This window comes from Pseudophryne corroboree, chromosome 12 (assembly GCF_028390025.1).
Source record: "Pseudophryne corroboree isolate aPseCor3 chromosome 12, aPseCor3.hap2, whole genome shotgun sequence".
Lineage (NCBI taxonomy): Eukaryota > Metazoa > Chordata > Amphibia > Anura > Myobatrachidae > Pseudophryne > Pseudophryne corroboree.
The window spans coordinates 37610263-37629843 of NC_086455.1; the positions used below are offsets into that span (position 1 = coordinate 37610263).

The following is a 19581-nucleotide window of genomic DNA, read 5'->3' on the forward strand; positions in this document are numbered from 1 at the left end:
CTATATATGCGAGATGCACAGAGGGATATTTGCACTCTGGCATCATGAATAAACGCGATGTCCATAACTGCCAGAAGATGTTATGGACACGACAGTGGTCAGGTGATGCAGATTCCAAACGGCACAGTATGGCCGTATACAGGAAGAGGACTTGTTTGGGGTCGGTCCATCGGACCTGGTGGTCACGGCAACTGCTGGAAAATCCACCGTTTTTTACCCTAAGTCACATCTCTGCAGAAAAAGACACCGTCTTTTCAGCCTCAGTCCTCTCGTCCCTATAAGAACATATCTGCCCAGGGATAGAGGAAAAGGAAGAAGACTGCAGCAGGCAGCCCATTCCCAGGAACAGAAGCGTTCCACCGCGTCTGACAAGTTCTCAGCATGGCGCTGAGACCGTACAGGACCCCTGGATCCTACAAGTAGTATCCCGGGGGTACAGATGGGAATGTCGAGACGTTTCCCCTTCGCAGGCTCCTGAAGTCTGCTTTACCAAGTCTCCCTCCGACAAGGAGGTAGTATGGGAAAAAATTCACAAGCTGTATTCCCAGCAGGTGATAATTAAATTACCCCTCCTACTACAGAAAAGGGGTATTATTCCACACTATATTGTGGTACTGAAGCCAGAAGGCTAGGTGAGACTTATTCTAAAAAATTTTTTTTGAACACTTACAAAGGTTCAAATTAAGATGAAGTCACTCAGAGCAGTGATAACGAACCAGGAATAAGGGGACTATATAGTGTCCCGGGACATCAGGGATGCTTACCTCTATGTCCCAAATTTGCCCTTCTCACTAAGGGTACCTCAGGTTCGTGGTGCAGAACTGTCACTATCAGTTTCAGACGCTGCCGTTTGGATTGTCCACGGCACCCTGGGGTCTTTACCAAGGTAATGGCCGAATTGATGATTCTTCTTCGAAGAAAAGGCGTCTTAATTATCCCTTACTTGGACGATCTCCTGATAGGGGCATAGTCCAGGGAACAGTTGGAGGTCGGAGTAGCACTATCTCGGATACTGCTACAATCAGCACGGGTGGATTCTAAATATTCCAAAATCGCAGCTGATCCCGACGACACGTCTGCTGTGCCTAGGGATGATTCTGGACACAGTCCAGAAAAAGGTGTTTCTCCCGGAAGAGAAAGCCAGGGAGTTATCCGAGCAAGTCAGGAACCTCCTAAAAACAGTGCATCATTGCACAAGGGTCCTGGTAAAAATGGTGGCTTCCTACGAAGCAATTCCATTCGGCAGATTTCACGTAAGAACTTTTCAGTGGGATCTGCTGGACAAATGGTCCGGATCGCATCTTCAGATGCATCAGCGGATAACCCAATATCCAAGGACAAGGGTGTCTCTCCGGTGGTGGTTATAGAGTGCTCATCTTCTAGAGGGCAGCAGATTCGGCATTCAGGATTGGATGCTGGTAACCACGGAGCCCAGCCTGACAGGCTGGGGAGCAGTCACACAAGGAAAAAATTTCCAGGGAGTGTGATCAAGTATGGAGACTTTTCTCCACATAAATATACTGGAGCTAAGGGTAAATTTATAATGCTCTAAGCTTAGCAAGACCTCTGCTTCAAGGTCAGCCGGTATTGATCCAGTGGGAAAAACATCACGGCAGTCGCCCACGTAAACAGACAGGGCGACACAAGAAGCAGGAGGGCAATGGCAGAAACTGCAAGGACTTTTCGCTGGGCGGAAAATCATGTGATAACACTGTCAGCAGTTTTTCATCCCGGGAATGGAAACTGGGAAGCAGACTTCCTCAGCACGACCTCCACCCGGGAGAGTGGAAACTTCATTGAGAAGTTTTTTCCACATGATTGTAAACCGTTGGGAAATACCAAAGGTGGACATGATGGCGTCCCGTCTGAACAAAAAACGGGACAGGTATTGCGCCAGGTCAAGAGACCCTCAGGCAATAGATGTGGACGTTCTGGTAACACCGTGGGTGTACCAGTCGGTGTATGTGTTCCCTCCTCTGCTTCTCATACCTAAGGTGCTGAGAATTATAAGACGTAGAGGAGTAAGAACTATACTCATGGCTCCGGATTGGCCAAGAAAGACTTGGTACCCGGAACTTCAAGAGATGCTTACAGAGGTCTTATGGCCTCTGCCGCTAAGAAGGGACTTGCTTCAGCAAGTACCATGTCTGTTCCAAGACTTACCGCAGCTGCGTTTGTCGGCATGGCGATGGAAAGCCGGATCCTAAGGGAAAAAAGGCATTCCGGAAGAGGTCATTCCTACCCTGGTCAAAGCCAGAAAGGAGGTGACCGCACAACATTATCACCACGTGTGGCGAAAATATGTTGCGTGGTGTGAGGCCAGGAAGGCCCCACAAAGAAATTTCAACTCGGTCGTTTCCTGCATTTCCTGCAAACAGGAGTGTCTATGGGCCTCAAATTGGGGTCCATTAAGGTTCAAATTCGGCCCTGTAAATTTTCTTCCAGAAAGAATTGGTTTCAGTTCCTGAAGTCCAGAAGTCCGTCAAGGGAGTATTGCATATACAAACCCCTTTTTTGTGCCTCCAGTGGCACTGTGGGATCTCAACGTAGTTCTGGGATTCCTCAAATCACATTGGTTTAAAACCAGTCAAATATGTGGATTTGAAGCATCTCACATAAAAAGTGACCATGCTCTTGGCCCTGGCCTGGACCAGGCGAGTGTCAAATTGGTGGTTTTTTCTCAAAAAAGCCCATATCTGTTTGTCCATTCGGACAGGGCAGAGCTGCGGACTCGTCCCCAGTTCTCTCCCTAAGGTGGTGTCAGTGTTTCACCTGAACCAGCTTATTGTGGTGCCTTGCACCTACTAGGGACTTGGAGGACTCCAAGTTGCTAGGAGTTGTCAGGGCCCTGAAAATATGTTCCAGGACAGCTGGAGTCAGAAAATCTGACTCGCTGTTTATACTGTATGCACCCGACAAGTTGGGTGCGCCTGCTTCTAAGCAGGCGATTGCTCGTTGGATTTGTAACACAATTCAACTTGCACATTCTGAGGCAGGCCTGCCACAGTCTAAATCGGTTAAGGCCCATTCCACAAGGAAGGTGGGCTCATCTTGGGCGGCTGCCCGAGAGGTCTCGGCATTACAACTCTGCCGAGCAGCTACGTGGTCAGGGGAGAACACGTTTGTAAAATTCTACAAATTTGATATCCTGGCAAAAGAGGACCTGGAGTTCTCTCATTCGGTGCTGCAGAGTCATCCGCACTCTCCCGCCCGTTTGGGAGCTTTGGTATAATCCCCATGGTCCTTTCAGGAACCCCAGCATCCACTAGGACGATAGAGAAAATAAGAATTTACTTACCGATAATTCTATTTCTCGGAGTCCGTAGTGGATGCTGGGCGCCCATCCCAAGTGCGGATTATCTGCAATACTTGTACATAGTTACAAAAATCGGGTTATTATTGTTGTGAGCCATCTTTTTAGAGACTCCGCTGTTATCATACTGTTAACTGGGTTTAGATCACAAGTTGTACGGTGTGATTGGTGTGGCTGGTATGAGTCTTACCCGGGATTCAAAATTCCTCCCTTATTGTGTACGCTCGTCCGGGCACAGTACCTAACTGGCTTGGAGGAGGGTCATAGGGGGAGGAGCCAGTGCACACCACCTGATCCTAAAGCTTTACTTTTTGTGCCCTGTCTCCTGCGGAGCCGCTATTCCCCATGGTCCTTTCAGGAACCCCAGCATCCACTACGGACTCCGAGAAATAGAATTATCGGTAAGTAAATTCTTATTATATATATATATATATATATATATATATATATATATATATATATATATAAATAAATAAAATATTTGGTGTAACAACACTCTGCCTTCAAAACAGCATCAGTTCTTCTAGGTACACTTGCACAGACTCAGGGATTTGGTAGGATTATAGTCAGGTGTATGATTAACCAAGTCTATCCCTGGCAAATATATGCAGCTGGGATATCGCAGAAACCTGCACTGTGATGCCCCTTTTCACACGGCACAAGCAACCTGGTTTTGACCCAGTAAAAGGGACCATGGACAAATTCCTGGGTCGCTTGACCCGGTAATTCAACCTGGGTTATAAGAAGGGTTATTCCCAGCGCAGGCGCAGTGTGAATGGGTTACCCTGGTCGATGCGGCCCGGTACCCATTCACTGCATAGGGAGAGGCAGAGCGGAAATTATCTCATCTCCCAGCGCTTCCTCCGTTCCGGCCCCCGATGTCGGCTCCATCCCCACCCCTGGCTGGCAACCCGACACTGCATATTGCCGGGTCAGGATTGCGGTGTGTAGGGTCTAATGCCGGCTCCCACCCAGGAAGGACCAGTTTCCATTTCCTGGGTGGGACCCGGCATTGCGATCTGAAAGAGGTGTTAGTGTGCCTTGGGGACCGAGGTTGGGGATGCCTGGTTTAGAGGAACGGCTTTGCCTAGGCTGGCGATATGATCCAGTTTCCATTCTTCACAGCTGATCCAACAGTGCTCACTGGGATATACCGGAACATAATTTTTTTTTAGCCTTTTCCTATATTGTGTTTGCCTAATTTTGTTATCTTTACATTTATTGGAATACTTTTTGATCTTGATTTTAATTTTCCTTCAGATTTACAGTATGACCAATGTTGTTTGAGTTAGGTTTTTTTTTTTATGATACTTCACAGGTAGAGGCTAATTGAAAGCCAGTTGTAAGGGCAATAGCTTTCATCTGTGTAAACTTGGAACTTCCACAGCATGCAGGGTTGAATACTTATGCAAATTGCATTTTATGGGATATTTTTATGAACTATAAGTTTGAATATTTACATTAAGAGCCTGCTGGTTCACAATAAAATGACCGTGTGGCACAATGTAATGCTGGGTGCACACTTGCAGATATATCTGCAGATCAATTGATCTGCAGATATATCTACAGACGGACCGACCAGTGTTTTGTGCATGCACACTGCTCGATCCGTTGGGACTGACGTCACGAACTGGGCGGGCATTTACATGCGCCCGCCCAATTGTGCTGTCAATCACCACTGTCATCTGCAGCAAGTGTACACACAGCATGGTGCGCCAATATATCATCTCCTATATAATAGTCCAGATCTGTGACTGTGTGTATAACGCTGGGCGTGGCTAGGAGCTCTCATTGGGCAGGTCTATCACACCCAGTCCACAGCTGATTGGGCAAGAAATGCCCTCCCACACAGGTTACATCCAATTGGAGGCTCTGCCCTTTGGCTGCTGTGTGTTCCCAGAGCAGGATTAACAATGGGGCTGATGGAGCTGCAGCTCCAGGTCCACACCCCAAAATAGGCCCACTGCATCTGCAGCAACATACCCTCCAACAATTTACACTTAAAAATTGGTACAAATAAGAAAAGGGGGCGTGGCCATGGGTACAGTGATGTGGCCACGCCCCTCTTCATATACTTTCAATGGAAGTTTGGAGAGCCAAAAATCGGTACAGACCATAAAAAAAAGGTACTGCACCTGCCAAAAAGATACAGTTGGAGGGTATGCCACTGCATCTGCAGCAAGTCTCTGCGCTGTACATAGGGGAAAAAAAACAAATCCTTTTACTGCAGCCAGTCCACCTGCCCCCTCCGGCATCAACAATCCCCACTCCCTAGTCGCGGTGCAGGTGGAACAAAAGCTACTGCGACCACCGGCATAGATGTGTATGAAAGCGGCACAGCGGAAGCCTTTCATAGCCTTCCCTGCGCCGCATACTCTCTGAGCCCCCTCTGCGCGTGATATCACAGAAGTGCCTCCCTGCCACAGCCGCGCCCAGATCCCCAGAAGCCCTGACGCCGCAACACAGCACCTGGGCTGCCGGACTGGAGGTCCCGAGATGGCTACTGTAACGGATAGAGTGGGTGATATCGCGGAGGGTAATGTCTGGACTCTGAATCAATGTAAAAGGTGACTGTGCAGTGCGTGTGCAGTGTCACTGACACTGCACAGCACTCTCACCTTTTACATTGATTCAGCGAGTCAGTCAGTTCTGCCAGCCAGTCACTATTGTTAGCGCCGGTGTCCCAACATGCCACATTACAGGGAAGTAGACGCACTAAATAAACTACAGCTCTCAGCAGCCCTTAGCGCCAAAGCATTCCGGCGCTAAGGGCTGCTGGGAGCTGTCGTTTATTGAGTGCATCTTCTTCCCTGTAATGCGGCATGTTGGGACACTGGCGCTAACAATAGTGACTGGCTGCTGTGCGAGTCTCCGGGAGAGCCACTGCCAAAGGGAGGACAGCAGCTTAGCTGCTTCCAGGAGGAAAAGCATTACCCGCCCCTCCCCCACTCGCAGTACCTCCGACCTCTATCCGCGGCACCCCCACCCCCCCTCCACCACCCGTGGTGGCACCAGATCCCCTCCCCCACCCACAGCGCTGCCGCAACAGCTCCTCCCCCAACCACTGCACCCGCCCCTCACCCACCTGCTGCACCCCCGGACCCCTCCCCCATACATGTCTCCCCCACACCCACCACTCCCCCAACCACAGCACCTACTAGGTGATTCATCAGGCCCTGCGTGTGCTGTCACGCCGTTGCAAGGGGCTACGACCCCTTAACCATCGCACGCCCTTTGTCCGTGCAATATTTAACCACTCACACAATTCTGATTGGAGGTAATACTCCATATAATAAAAATATTGCACACCACAAGGGCGTGCAAGGTTTAAGGGGGCATTGCCCTTTACGATGGTGTGAAGAACGTAGGGCGCGATTAATTACCTATTTAGATATATTGTCTGTCGGCTGTGCTGCAGGGCTGACGCAATATGCCTGAATGACGGCATTCACAAACATATCGCTTGTACACACTGGCCGACGGACCTGCAATATATCAGCCGTTCTGAACGGCTGATGTATCGGCCAGTGTGTACGCACCTTAAGTTTCATTTGTAATACAGATAAATCAGTTGCCTCTTTAGGGGGTTGAATAGTTTTGCATGCCACTGTGCATAAAAACTTATTTATAGTGTACTGCACAGAAAATGTGGTTATGCAGAGGCAGCCAATCAGATTCTCTGTCTTATTTTTAATTGTTCGTTATAAGCGACCTCTTTACATGCCTGCAGCTGTATATGTCTAGTCTGTGTAAATAATAAAAAAAAGATGTTATTGATTAGTCAGAGATTTCATATGTCAAGAAGAAAATCAGAATTTTGTTCCAGTCCTATATATGCCGCAGCTATAGTGTATTTGTAGCTGAAGCTTGGCAAGTATGTATTTACTGAGAATTAACCTCCTTTTTTTTTTTATTTCCATTTTAATCTCGTTACTCAATTTCACTCTCTTAACTGGGCAAATGAAACAATGTTGTTTTATCACAGGGAGCATTCAATCGTAAGCTGAATTATGATTGGTCAAACTTCAACATGCTACACTTGAGGATTCGTGGAGACGGGCGGCCTTGGATGGTGAACATACAGTCTGAGATGTACTTTTCTCTGTCGTGGGACGATATGTACAATTATTTCATATACACTCGTGGAGGTCCATACTGGCAGGATATTAAGGTAACATTGTGCAGTGTACTGCTCTGCTATGTTTGTCTCTGTTGAAAACGTTGTGCTGTAAAGCTGGGTACACACCAGTGGTAGTTGTAAAGCTGGGGCTCCAGTGAAAGAGGGGAGCGATATCTGCCACACCTTCAAACGCCAGCTGGAAGTAGGCGCAAGGCTACCGGGGTCCAGCCGGATGCAGCACAGGATCACAGCAATGGATCAGCCCGCCCACCAGACTCCGGTGCCAACCAGCTTCCATTGGCTAGCTAACTATCTGCCCAACCCCCCCACACTCCACAATTTACTATCTGCTATATGACTCCTGTATTAACTAGCCAATGGGAGTCTGGGGGGGCTGGCAGACAAATCAGGGAGGCCGCTGATTGCTCTTCCTGCAGGCTGTGATACATGTCTGTAATCCCTGTCTGTCCTGCAGACTCCCGGGAAGAAGTATTTTACAGGTACAATCAGGTGCTTGAGTTATCCTGCTCCCTTCTGCTAGTTTTGTCCTGCGCTGCAGCCCCACCGTTACCGCTGACACTGACATGTAACCTTCAGTAGATTTTCTAAAAGTGCATTATTGTTTCTCTGGATCAATCAGTTGGATCAGAAGAGAACAGCTTACACACAGCTTAAAAAGCAAACATGCCCAGCTGTTCTTTCAGGTACTGTTAATCAGAAATAGGTTTGTTTATAAGTATAAAAGGGGAAAAAACAGGATTACTGGCCATATACACTTTCAGCATGTGATTTGTATTCATTTATGAGTTATTCATATGAGTTGTTATAGTGCTTCTAAATTATGCTGCGCTTTACAGAGAGTATTTGGCCATTCACATTTGTCCCTGCCCCAGAGGAGCTTACAATCTATATTCCCTATAACATGGACCCACAAACACTAGACTTATTTATTTTAAATTTGTTTGTCAAGCCATTTGCCCTACCTCTATTACTTTGGATTGTGGGAGGAAATTGGAGTGTCCGGAGGAAACTCTTGCAAACTCGGGAAAACATACAAACTTCACACAGATAATGTCCTGGTTAAAATGAACCCATGACCCTATGAGTTAGCATTGCTAACCCCTGTGCTACTGTGTCATTCATTCATATTACCGCTCAGTCTCCCAAACTAGTGGAATTGTTCTTCACACAACCCCCACTCATTATTACAAACATAATTTCATAAACAATGCATTTTGGATTCATTATTAATCCCACGTGTACTCCAAAATGCCCCTCAGATTTTGCTATATGCCACTTAAAGCCAGACTCACCCCTTATATCATCACTGTACCCATTCAGTATAAAAAATATCACTGTCTAATCACTTGCCCCTGAAACTCTTCCTGGTCCCTTGACTTCACATAATACACACCTCAAAATGTCATCCCTTACCTTAATAAGTAGGGATCATTCCTAAGGGAGAACATAATGGAAGACTGTTCGTTTCTCCTCTAATATGGCTGTGGTTATGTTGCAGTGTGACCATCCCGCACAACGTGGATACCAAAATTGGCTTTTCAAGGCAAAAATAAAATCTAGATCAGTCTTAATCTCTGCTCTATGCCCCGTCAAGCTTCACTTACAAATCCACTTTTCTGCTATTTTATAATTTATCTTATTTAATCGGCCACATCATAAACACAGCCAAATATCAGACTGACCTAGCCTAGAAATGCAGACACCATCTGCCGCCATCTATAGCATATGATCTATTGACCATATGAAACATCACAGCCTTAATCTATTAACTCCCCAGATAGCTTCAAGAAGATGTGTTCCCCATGGTTCCTCTCCCCCAATTTGTGCTTAGCTCAGAGGTTCCCAACCTGTGTGCCGTGGCTCCCTGGGGTGCCTCGGGACACTTGCAGGGGTGCCCTGGGTTGGTGGTCAAGGACCAATTCAAATTATTCATGGTCAATATAATAGGCAAAACCAGTGCTGGTGGCTGCCAGTCATAAAATATGTGGCCAAACAGAAGCAAATCTGGTCCCTCACCAAACAACTGACCCTAATGATGACCGATAAACGCGATCTACTTAATGTAATATTTCTTTCTCTGACGTCCTAGTGGATGCTGGGGACTCCGTAAGGACCATGGGGAATAGACGGGCTCCGCAGGAGACTGGGCACTCTAAAGAAAGATTTAGGACTATCTGGTGTGCACTGGCTCCTCCCCCTATGACCCTCCTCCAAGCCTCAGTTAGATTTCTGTGCCCGGCTGAGCTGGATGCACACTAGGGGCTCTCCTGAGCTCCTAGGAAGAAAGTGTTTGTTAGGTTTTTTATTTTCAGTGAGACCTGCTGGCAACAGGCTCACTGCATCGAGGGACTAAGGGGAGAAGAAGCGAACCTACCTAAGTGGTGGTAGCCTGGGCTTCTTAGGCTACTGGACACCATTAGCTCCAGAGGGATCGAACACAGGACCCGACCTCGTCGTCCGTTCCCGGAGCCGCGCCGCCGTCCCCCTTACAGAGCCAGAAGCAAGAAGGTGGTCCGGAAAATCGGCGGCTGAAGACTTCTGTCTTCTCCAAGGTAGCGCACAGCACTGCAGCTGTGCGCCATTGCTCCTCATGCACACCACACACTGCGGTCACTAATGGGTGCAGGGCGCTGGGGGGGGGGGGGTGCCCTGAGCAGCAATACTGACACCTTGGCTGGCAAACTGGCACCATATATAGCCCCAGAGGCTATATAGGTGCTTTTTAACCCCTGCCAGAATCCATAAAAATGCGGGAGAAAGTCCGCGAAAAAGGGGCGGAGCTATCTCCTTCAGCACACTGGCGCCATTTTTCCCTCACAGCTCCGTTGGAGGGAAGCTCCCTGGCTCTCCCCTACAGTCAATACACTACAGAAAGGGTTAAAAAGAGAGGGGGGGCACAATTTAGGCGCAGTATACAATATATATAGGCAGCTATAAGGGAAAACACTCTTATATGTGATATCCCTGTGATATATAGCGCCCTGGTGTGTGCTGGCATACTCTCCCTCTGTCTCCCCAAAGGGCTTTGTGGGGTCCTATCCTCTGTCAGAGCATTCCCTGGGTGTGTGCTGTGTGTCGGTACGGCTGTGTCGACATGTATGAGGAGGATAATGATGTGGAGGCGGAGCGAATGCCTGTAAATGTGATGTCACCCCCTGCGGGATCGACACCGGTGTGGTTGGACTTATGGAAGGATTACGTGAAAGTGTCAACTCCTTACACAAAAGGTCGACGACACAGAACAGCCGGCTACTCAGCTTGTGCCTGTTCCAGCGTCTCAAATGTCATGGGGGGCTCTAAAAACGCCCGCTACCTCAGATGGCAGAAACAGATGTCGACACGGATACCGACTCCAGTGTCGACGACGATGAGACTAGTGTACCCTCCAAATAGGTCCACCCGTTACATGATTGAGGCAATGAAAAATGTATTACACATTTATGATAATACCCCAGGTACCACATAAAAGGGTATTATGTTTGGTGAGAGAAAACTACCAGTAGTTTTTCCTGCATCTGAGAAATTAAATGAGGTGTGTGAGGAAGCGTGGTCTTCCCCCGGTAAGAAATTGATAATTTCTAAACGGTAATTGGCAGCGTACCCTTTCCCGCCAGAGGATAGGTCACGTTGGGAAACACCCCATAGGGTAGATACAGCGCTTACACGCTTATCAGAAAAGGTGGCACTACCGTCTCCGGCCGCCCTGAAGGAACCTGCTGATAAAAAGCAGGGGGTTACCCTGAAAGATATAGTCACACACTCGGGCATTATATTGCGACCAGCCATTGCTTCGGCATGGATGTGCAGTGCTCCCGCTGCGTGGTCAGATTCCCTGTCGGAAAATAACTATGGATAGGGACAATATTTTGCTGACAATAGAGCATATAAAAGACGTGGTCTTATACATGCGTGATGCACAGAGGGATATTTGCCGGCTGGCATCAAAAATAAGCGCTAGGTCCATTGCCGCCAGACGGGGGTTATGGACTCGGCAATGGTCAGGCGATGCCGACTCGAATCGGCACATGGAAGTTTTGCCCTATAAGGGGGTAAAACTGTTTGGGGATGGTCTTTCAGACCTCGTTTCCACAGCTACTGCTGGGAAATCGACTTTTTTGCCACAGGCTACCCCACAACAAAAGAAAGCACCGTATCATCAAGTACAGTCCTTTCGGCCCCAGAAAAGCAAGAGGGCTAGAGGCTCATCCTTTCTGCCGAGAGGCAAAGGTAGAGGAAAAAGCTGCAGCACACAGCTAGTTCCCAAGAGCAGAAGTCCTCCCTGCGTCCGGTAAGTCCACAGCATGACGCTGGGGCTGCTCAGGCGGACCCGGGTACGGTGGGGGCCCGTCTCAGAAATTTCAGCGCCCAGTGGGCTCTCTCACATGGATCCCTGGGTCCTTCAAGTAGTATCTCAGGGGTACAGGCTGGAGTTCGAGACGTTCTTCCCCCCGCCGTTTCCTAAAATCTGCCTTACCGGCACCTCCCTCTGCCAGGGAGGCGGTGTTGGTGGCTATTCAACACTATAATCACAACAAGTGATTGTCAAGGTGCCCCTCCTTCAGCAAGGAAGGGGTAACTATTCCACAATGGTTGTGGTACCGAAACAGAACGGTTCGGTGAGACCCATCTTAAAATTAAAATACAGGTTGAGTATCCCATATCCAAATATTCCGAAATACGGAATATTCCGAAATACGGACTTTTTTGAGTGAGACTGAGATAGTGAAACCTTTGTTTTTTGATGGCTCAATGTACACAAACTTTGTTTAATACTCAAAGTTATTAAAAATATTGTATTAAATGACCTTCAGGCTGTGTGCATAAGGTGTATATGAAACATAAATGAAATGTGTGAATGTACACACACTTTGTTTAATGCACAAAGTTATAAAAAATATTGTCTAAAATTACCTTCAGGCTGTGTGTATAAGGTGTATATGTAACATAAATGCATTCTGTGCTTAGACTTAGGTCCCATCACCATAATATCTCATTATGGTATGTAATTATTCCAAAGTACGGAAAAATCCCATATCCATAATTCCTCTGGTCCCAAGCATTTTGGATAAGGGATACTCAACCTGTACTTGAATTTTTATATCAGAAGATTCAAGTTCAAGATGGAATCGCTCAGGGCGGTTATTACGAGCCTGGACGAGGGGGATTACAGGGTCTCCCTGGACATCAAGGATGCGTACCTGCATGTCCCCATTTACCCTCCTCACCAGGAGTACCTCAGATGTGTGGTACAGGACTGTCACTATCCGTTCCAGACGCTGCCGTTGGAGTTGTCCACGGCACCGAAGGTCTTTACCAAGGTAATGGCCGAAATGATGATACTCCTTCGCAAAAAGGAAGTTTTTATTATCCCGTACTTGGACGATCTCCTGATAAAGGCGAGGTCCAAAGAACAGTTGGTAGTGGGGGTAGCACTCTCTCGGGAAGTGCTACAACAGCACGACTGGATTCTCAATATTCCAAAGTCACAGCTGGTCCCGACGACACGTCTTCTGTTCCTGGGACTGATTCTGGACACAGACCAGAAAAGAGTGTTTCTTCCAGTGGAAGCACACGAGTCCTGAAAAAAATGGTAGCTTCGTACGAAGCATAATTCCATTCGGAAGGTTCCACGTAAGGACGTTCCAGTGGGACCTGTGGGACAAATGGTCCGGGTCCCATCTACAGATACAACAGCGGATAACCCTGTCGGCAAGAAACAGGTTGTCGCTGCTGTGGTGGCTGCAGAGGGCTCATCTACTAGAGGGCCGCAGATTCGGAATACAGGACTGGGTCCTGGTGACCACGGAGGCCAGCCTTCGGGGCTGGGGTGCAGTCACACAGGGAAGAAATTTCCAAGGAGATTTCGCTTCACAAATATTCTGGAGCTAAGGGCCATTTACAATGCCCTAAGCCAAGCAAGGCCCCTGCTTCAGAACCAGCCGGTACTGATCCAATCAGACAATATCACGGCGGTCGCCCATGTAAACAGACAGGGCGGCACAAGAAGCAGGATGGCGATGGCAGAAGCCACAAGGATTCTCCGATGGGCGACCTACACCCGGGAGAATGGGGACTTCTTCCAGAAGTTTTCCAAATGCGGGTAAACCGTTGGGAATGACCACGGGTGGACATGATGGCGTCCCGCCTCAACAAAAAGTTGAGAAGATATTGCGCCAGGTCAAGGGACCCTCAGGCGATCGCTGTGGACGCTCTAGTGACACCGTGGGTGTACCAGTCGGTTTATGTGTTTTCTCCTCTACCTCTCATACCCAAGGTACTGAGAATAATAAGAATGCGAGGAGTGAAAACCATACTCGTGGTTCCGGATTGGCCAAGAAGAGCTTGGTACCCGGAACTTCAAGAGATGCTGGCAGAGGACCCTTGGCCTCTGCCGCTCAGACAAGACCTGCTGCAGCAGGGACCCTGTCTGTTCCAAGACTTACAGCGGCTGCGTTTGACGGCATGGCGGTTGAACACCGGATTCTAAAGGAAAAGGGTATTCCGGAGGAAGTCATCCCTACCCTGATCAAAGCCAGGAAGGATGTCACCGCAAGACATTATTACCGCATTTGGCGGAAATATGTTGCTTGGTGTGAGGCCATGAAGGCCCCGAAGGAGGAATTTCAACTGGGTCGATTCCTACACTTCCTGCAAGCAGGGGTGACGTTGGGCCTCAAATTGGGGTCCATCAAGGTCCAGATTTCGGCTGTCGATTTTCTTCCAGAAAGAACTGGCTTCACTGCCTGAAGTTCAGACTTTTGTCAAAGGAGTTCTGCATATTCAGCCTCCTTTTGTGCCCCCAGTGGCACCTTGGGATCTCAATGTGGTTTTGGCATTCCTGAAATCACATTGGTTCGAACCACTTAAGACTGTGGAATTAAAATATCTCACGTGGAAAGTGGTCGTACGGTTGGCCCTGGCTTCGGCCAGGCGGGTTTCAGAATTGGCGGCTTTGTCTTGTAAAAGCCCTTATCTGATTTTCCAGATGGATAGGGCAGAATTGAGGACTCGTCCTCAGTTTCTCCCGAAGGTGGTCTCAGCTTTTCACTTGAACCAACCTATTGTGGTGCCTGCGGCTACTAGGGACTTGGAGGATTCCAAGTTGCTGGACGTAGTCAGGGCCCTGAAAATTTATGTTTCCAGGACGGCTGGAGTCAGAAAAACTGACTCGCTGTTTATCCTGTATGCACCCAACAAGCTGGGTGCTCCTGCTTCTAAGCAGTCTATTGCGCGCTGGATTTGTAGCACTATTCAGCTGGCGCATTCTGTGGTAGGATTACCGCAGCCTAAATCAATAAAAGCCCATTCCACAAGGAAGGTGGGCTCATCTTGGGCGGCTGCCCGAGGGGTCTCGGCTTTACAACTTTGCTGAGCAGCTACTTGGTCAGGGGCAAACACGTTTGCTAAATTCTACAAATTTGATTCCCTGGCTGAGGAGGACCTGGAGTTCTCTCATTCGGTGCTGCAGAGTCATCCGCACTCTCCCGCCCGTTTGGGAGCTTTGGTATAATCCCCATGGTCCTTACGGAGTCCCCAGCATCCACTAGGACGTCAGAGAAAATAAGAATTTACTTACCGATAATTCTATTTCTCATAGTCCGTAGTGGATGCTGGGACTCCGTCAGGACCATGGGGAATAGCGGGCTCCGCAGGAGACAGGGCACATCTAAAAAAGCTTTTAGGTCACATGGTGCGTACTGGCTCCTCCCCCTATGACCCTCCTCCAAGCCTCAGTTAGGTACTGTGCCCGGACGAGCGTACACAATAAGGAAGGATCTTGAATCCCGGGTAAGACTCATACCAGCCACACCAATCACACCGTACAACTTGTGATCTGAACCCAGTTAACAGTATGATAACACAAACGAAGTAGCCTCTGAACAGATGGCTCACAACAACAGTAATAACCCGATTTTTGTAACAATAACTATGTACAAGCATTGCAGACAATCCGCACTTGGGATGGGCGCCCAGCATCCACTACGGACTATGAGAAATAGAATTATCGGTAAGTAAATTCTTATTTTCTCTAACGTCCTAGTGGATGCTGGGACTCCGTCAGGACCATGGGGATTATACCAAAGCTCCCAAACGGGCGGGAGAGTGCGGATGACTCTGCAGCACCGAATGAGAGAACTCCAGGTCCTCTTTAGCCAGAGTATCAAATTTGTAAAATTTTACAAACGTGTTCTCCCCTGACCACGTAGCTGCTCGGCAAAGTTGTAATGCCGAGACTCCTCGGGCAGCCGCCCAGGATGAGCCCACTTTCCTTGTGGAATGGGCCTTTACAGATTTAGGCTGTGGCAGGCCTGCCACAGAATGTGCAAGTTGGATTGTACTACATATCCAACGTGCAATCGTCTGTTTAGACGCAGGAGCACCCAACTTGTTGGGTGCATACAATGTAAACAACGAGTCAGATTTTCTGACTCCAGCTGTCCTTGAAATATATATTTTTAATGCTCTGACAACGTCCAGTAACTTGGAGTCCTCCAAGTCGCTAGTAGCCGCAGGCACCACAATAGGCTGGTTCAAGTGAAATGCCGAAACCACCTTAGGGAGAAATTGAGGACGTGTCCTCAATTCTGCCCTGTCCGAATGGAATATCAGATATGGGCTTTTGTATGACAAAGCTGCCAACTCCGAAACTCTCCTGGCTGAAGCCAGGGCCAACAGCATGGTTACCTTCCATGTAAGGTATTTTAAATCTACCGATTTTAAAGGCTCAAACCAATGAGATTTGAGAAAATTTAGAACCACGTTCAAATCCCACGGTGCCACTGGAGGCACTATTGGGGGTTGTATATGTAGTACACCTTTGACAAAAGTTTGTACTTCAGGCACTGACGCCAATTCCTTCTGGAAGAAAATTGATAAGGCCGAAATTTGAACTTTAATGGACCCCAATTTGAGGCCCATAGACAATCCTGCTTGCAGGAAATGTAAGAATCGACCCAATTGAAATTCTTCCGTTGGAGCCTTCTTGGCCTCACACCACGCAACATATTTTCTCCAAATGCGGTGATAATGTTGTGCGGTCACTTCTTTCCTGGCTTTAATTAAAGTAGGAATAACTTCCTCAGGAATGCCCTTCTCTTTTAGAATCCGGCGTTCAACCGCCATGCCGTCAAACGCAGCCGCGGTAAGTCTTGGAACATACAAGGTCCCTGCTGAAGCAGATCCCTTCTTAGAGGTAGAGGCCACGGATCCTCCGTGAGCATCTCTTGAAGTTCCGGATACCAAGTTCTTCTTGGCCAGTCCGGAGCTACCAGTATTGTTCTTTCTCCTCTTTTCCGTATAATTCTCAGTACCTTTGGTATGAGAGGCAGAGGAGGGAACACATACACTGACTGGTACACCCACGGTGTTACCAGAGCGTCCACAGCTATTGCCTGAGGGTCTCTTGACCTGGCGCAATACCTGTCCAATTTTTTGTTGAGGCGAGACGCCATCATGTCCACCTTTGGTTTTTCCCAACGGTTCACAATCATGTGGAAAACTTCTGGATGAAGTCCCCACTCTCCCGGGTGAAGGTCGTGTCTGCTGAGGAAATCTGCTTCCCAGTTGTCCACTCCCGGGATGAACACTGCTGACAGTGCTACGACATGATTCTCCGCCCAGCGCAGAATCCTTGCAGCTTCTGCCATTGCACTCCTGCTTCTCGTGCCGCCTTGTCGGTTTACGTGGGCGACTGCCGTGATGTTGTCGGACTGGATCAACACCGGCTGACCCTGAAGCAGCGATTTTGCCAGGCTTAGAGCATTGTAGATCGCTCTTAGCTCCAGTATATTTATGTGAAGAGACGTCTCCAGGTTTGACCACACGCCCTGGAAGTTTCTTCCCTTTGTGACTGCTCCCCAACCTCGTAGGCTGGCATCCGTAGTCACCAGGACCCAGTCCTGTATGCCGAATCTGCGGCCCACTAACAGATGGGCAGTCTGCAACCACCACAGGAGAGACAACCTTGTTCTCGGTGACAGTGTTATCCGCTGATGCATGTGCAGATGCGATCCGGACCATTTGTCCAGCAGATCCCACTGAAATGTTCGTGCATGGAATCTGCCGAATGGAATCGCTTCGTACGAAGCCACCATCTTTCCCAGGACTCTTGTGCATTGATGTACTGACACAGTTCCTGGTTTTAGGAGGTTCTTGACAAGTTCGGATAACTCCCTTGCTTTCTCTTCCGGGAGAAATACCTTTTTCTGAACCGTGTCCAGAATCATGCCCAGGAACAGCAGATGTGTTGTCGGGGTCAATTGAGATTTTGGAAGATTTAGAATCCACCCGTGTTGCTGAAGCACTACTTGTGTTAGCGCTACACCGACTTCCAGCTGTTCTCTGGACTTTGCCCTTATCAGGAGATCGTCCAAGTAAGGGATAATTAATACGCCTTTTCTTCGTAGAAGAACCATCATTTCGGTCATTACCTTGGTAAAGACCCGAGGGGCCGTGGACAACCCAAACGGCAGCGTTTGAAACTGATAATGACAGTCTTGTATCACGAACCTGAGATACCCTTGGTGTGAGGGGTAAATCGGGACATGTAGATAAGCATCTTTTATGTCCAAGGACACCATGAAGTCTCCTTCTTCCAGATTCGCTATCACTGCTCTGAGTGACTCCATCTTGAACTTGAATTTCTTTATGTACAGGTTCAAGGATTTCAGATTTAGAATAGGCCTTACCGAACCGTCCGGTTTCGGTACCACAAATAGTGTGGAATAATACCCCTTTCCCTGTTGTAGGAGGGGTACCTTGACTATCACCTGCTGAGAATACAGCTTGTGAATGGCTTCCAAAACCGACGTCCTTTCTGAGGGAGACGTTGGTAAAGCAGACTTTAGGAACCGGCGAGGGGGAGACCTTTCGAACTCCAGCATGTAACCCTGAGATACTATCTGCAGGACCCACGGGTCCACTTGTGAGTGAACCCATTGATTGCTGAAAATCTTGAGTCGACCCCCCACCGTTCCTGAGTCCGCTTGTAAAGCCCCAGCGTCATGCTGATGGCTTTGTAGAAGCCGGGGCGGGCTTCTGTTCCTGGGCAGGGGCTGCTTGCTGCCCTTTCTTACCCTTTCCTCTGCCTCGCGGCAGATAAGACTGTCCTTTTGGTCGCTTTTTATAGGAGCGAAAGGACTGCGGCTGAAAAGACGGTGTCTTTTTCTGTTGGGAGGGGGTCTGAGGTAAAAAAGTGGATTTGCCGGCAGTTGCCGTGGCCACCAGGTCCGAAAGACCGACCCCAAACAATTCCTCTCCTTTATATGGCAATACTTCCATATGCCTCTTGGAATCCGCATCACCTGACCACTGTCGCGTCCATAAACTTCTTCTGGCAGATATGGACATCGCGCTTACTCTTGATGCTAGAGTACAAACATCCCTCTGAGCATCTCGCATATAAAGGAAAGCATCCTTTAATTGCTCTAGAGTCAATAAAATACTGTCCCTATCCAGGGTATCAATATTTTCAGTCAGAGAATCCAACCATACTACCCCAGCACTGCACATCCAGGCTGAGGCTATTGCCGGTCGCAGTATAACACCAGTATGTGTGTATATACTCTTCAGTGTAGTTTCCAGCCTCCTATCTGCTGGATCCTTGAGGGCGGCCGTATCAGGAGACGGCAACGCCACTTGCTTTGATAAACGTGTGAGCGCCTTATCCACCCTAGGGGGTGTTTCCCAGCGCGCCCTAACCTCTGGTGGGAAAGGGTATAATGCCAATAACTTCTTGGAAATTAGCAGTTTTCTATCGGGGTTAACCCACGCTTCATCACACACGTCATTCAATTCCTCTGATTCTGGAAAAAATACAGGTAGTTTTTTCACCCCCCACATAATACCCCTTTTTGAGGTACCAGCAGTATCAGAGATCTGCAAAGCCTCCTTCATTGCCGTGATCATATAACGTGTGGCCCTATTGGAAAATACGTTTGTTTCTTCACCGTCGACACTAGATTCATCTGTGTCGGTACCCGTGTCGACTGACTGAGGTAAAGGACGTTTTACAGCCCCTGACGGTGTCTGAGACGCCTGAACCGGTACTAACTGGTTTGCCGGGCGTCTTATTTCGTCAACTGACTTTTGTAATGTGCTGACATTATTACGTAATTCCATAACTAAA

General features: G+C 48.3%; 1 protein-coding gene across 1 annotated transcript in view; it reads left to right on the top strand.

The window, feature by feature from the left end:
• NDUFAF1 (NADH:ubiquinone oxidoreductase complex assembly factor 1) overlaps nt 1–19581 on the top strand; it is a 42775-nt gene that overhangs the window by 13183 nt on the left and 10011 nt on the right. Inside the window, exon 3 of the mRNA XM_063947346.1 lies at nt 7299–7484. Coding sequence (XP_063803416.1) covers nt 7299–7484 — 186 coding nt within the window. The remainder of the gene's footprint in view (nt 1–7298; nt 7485–19581) is intronic.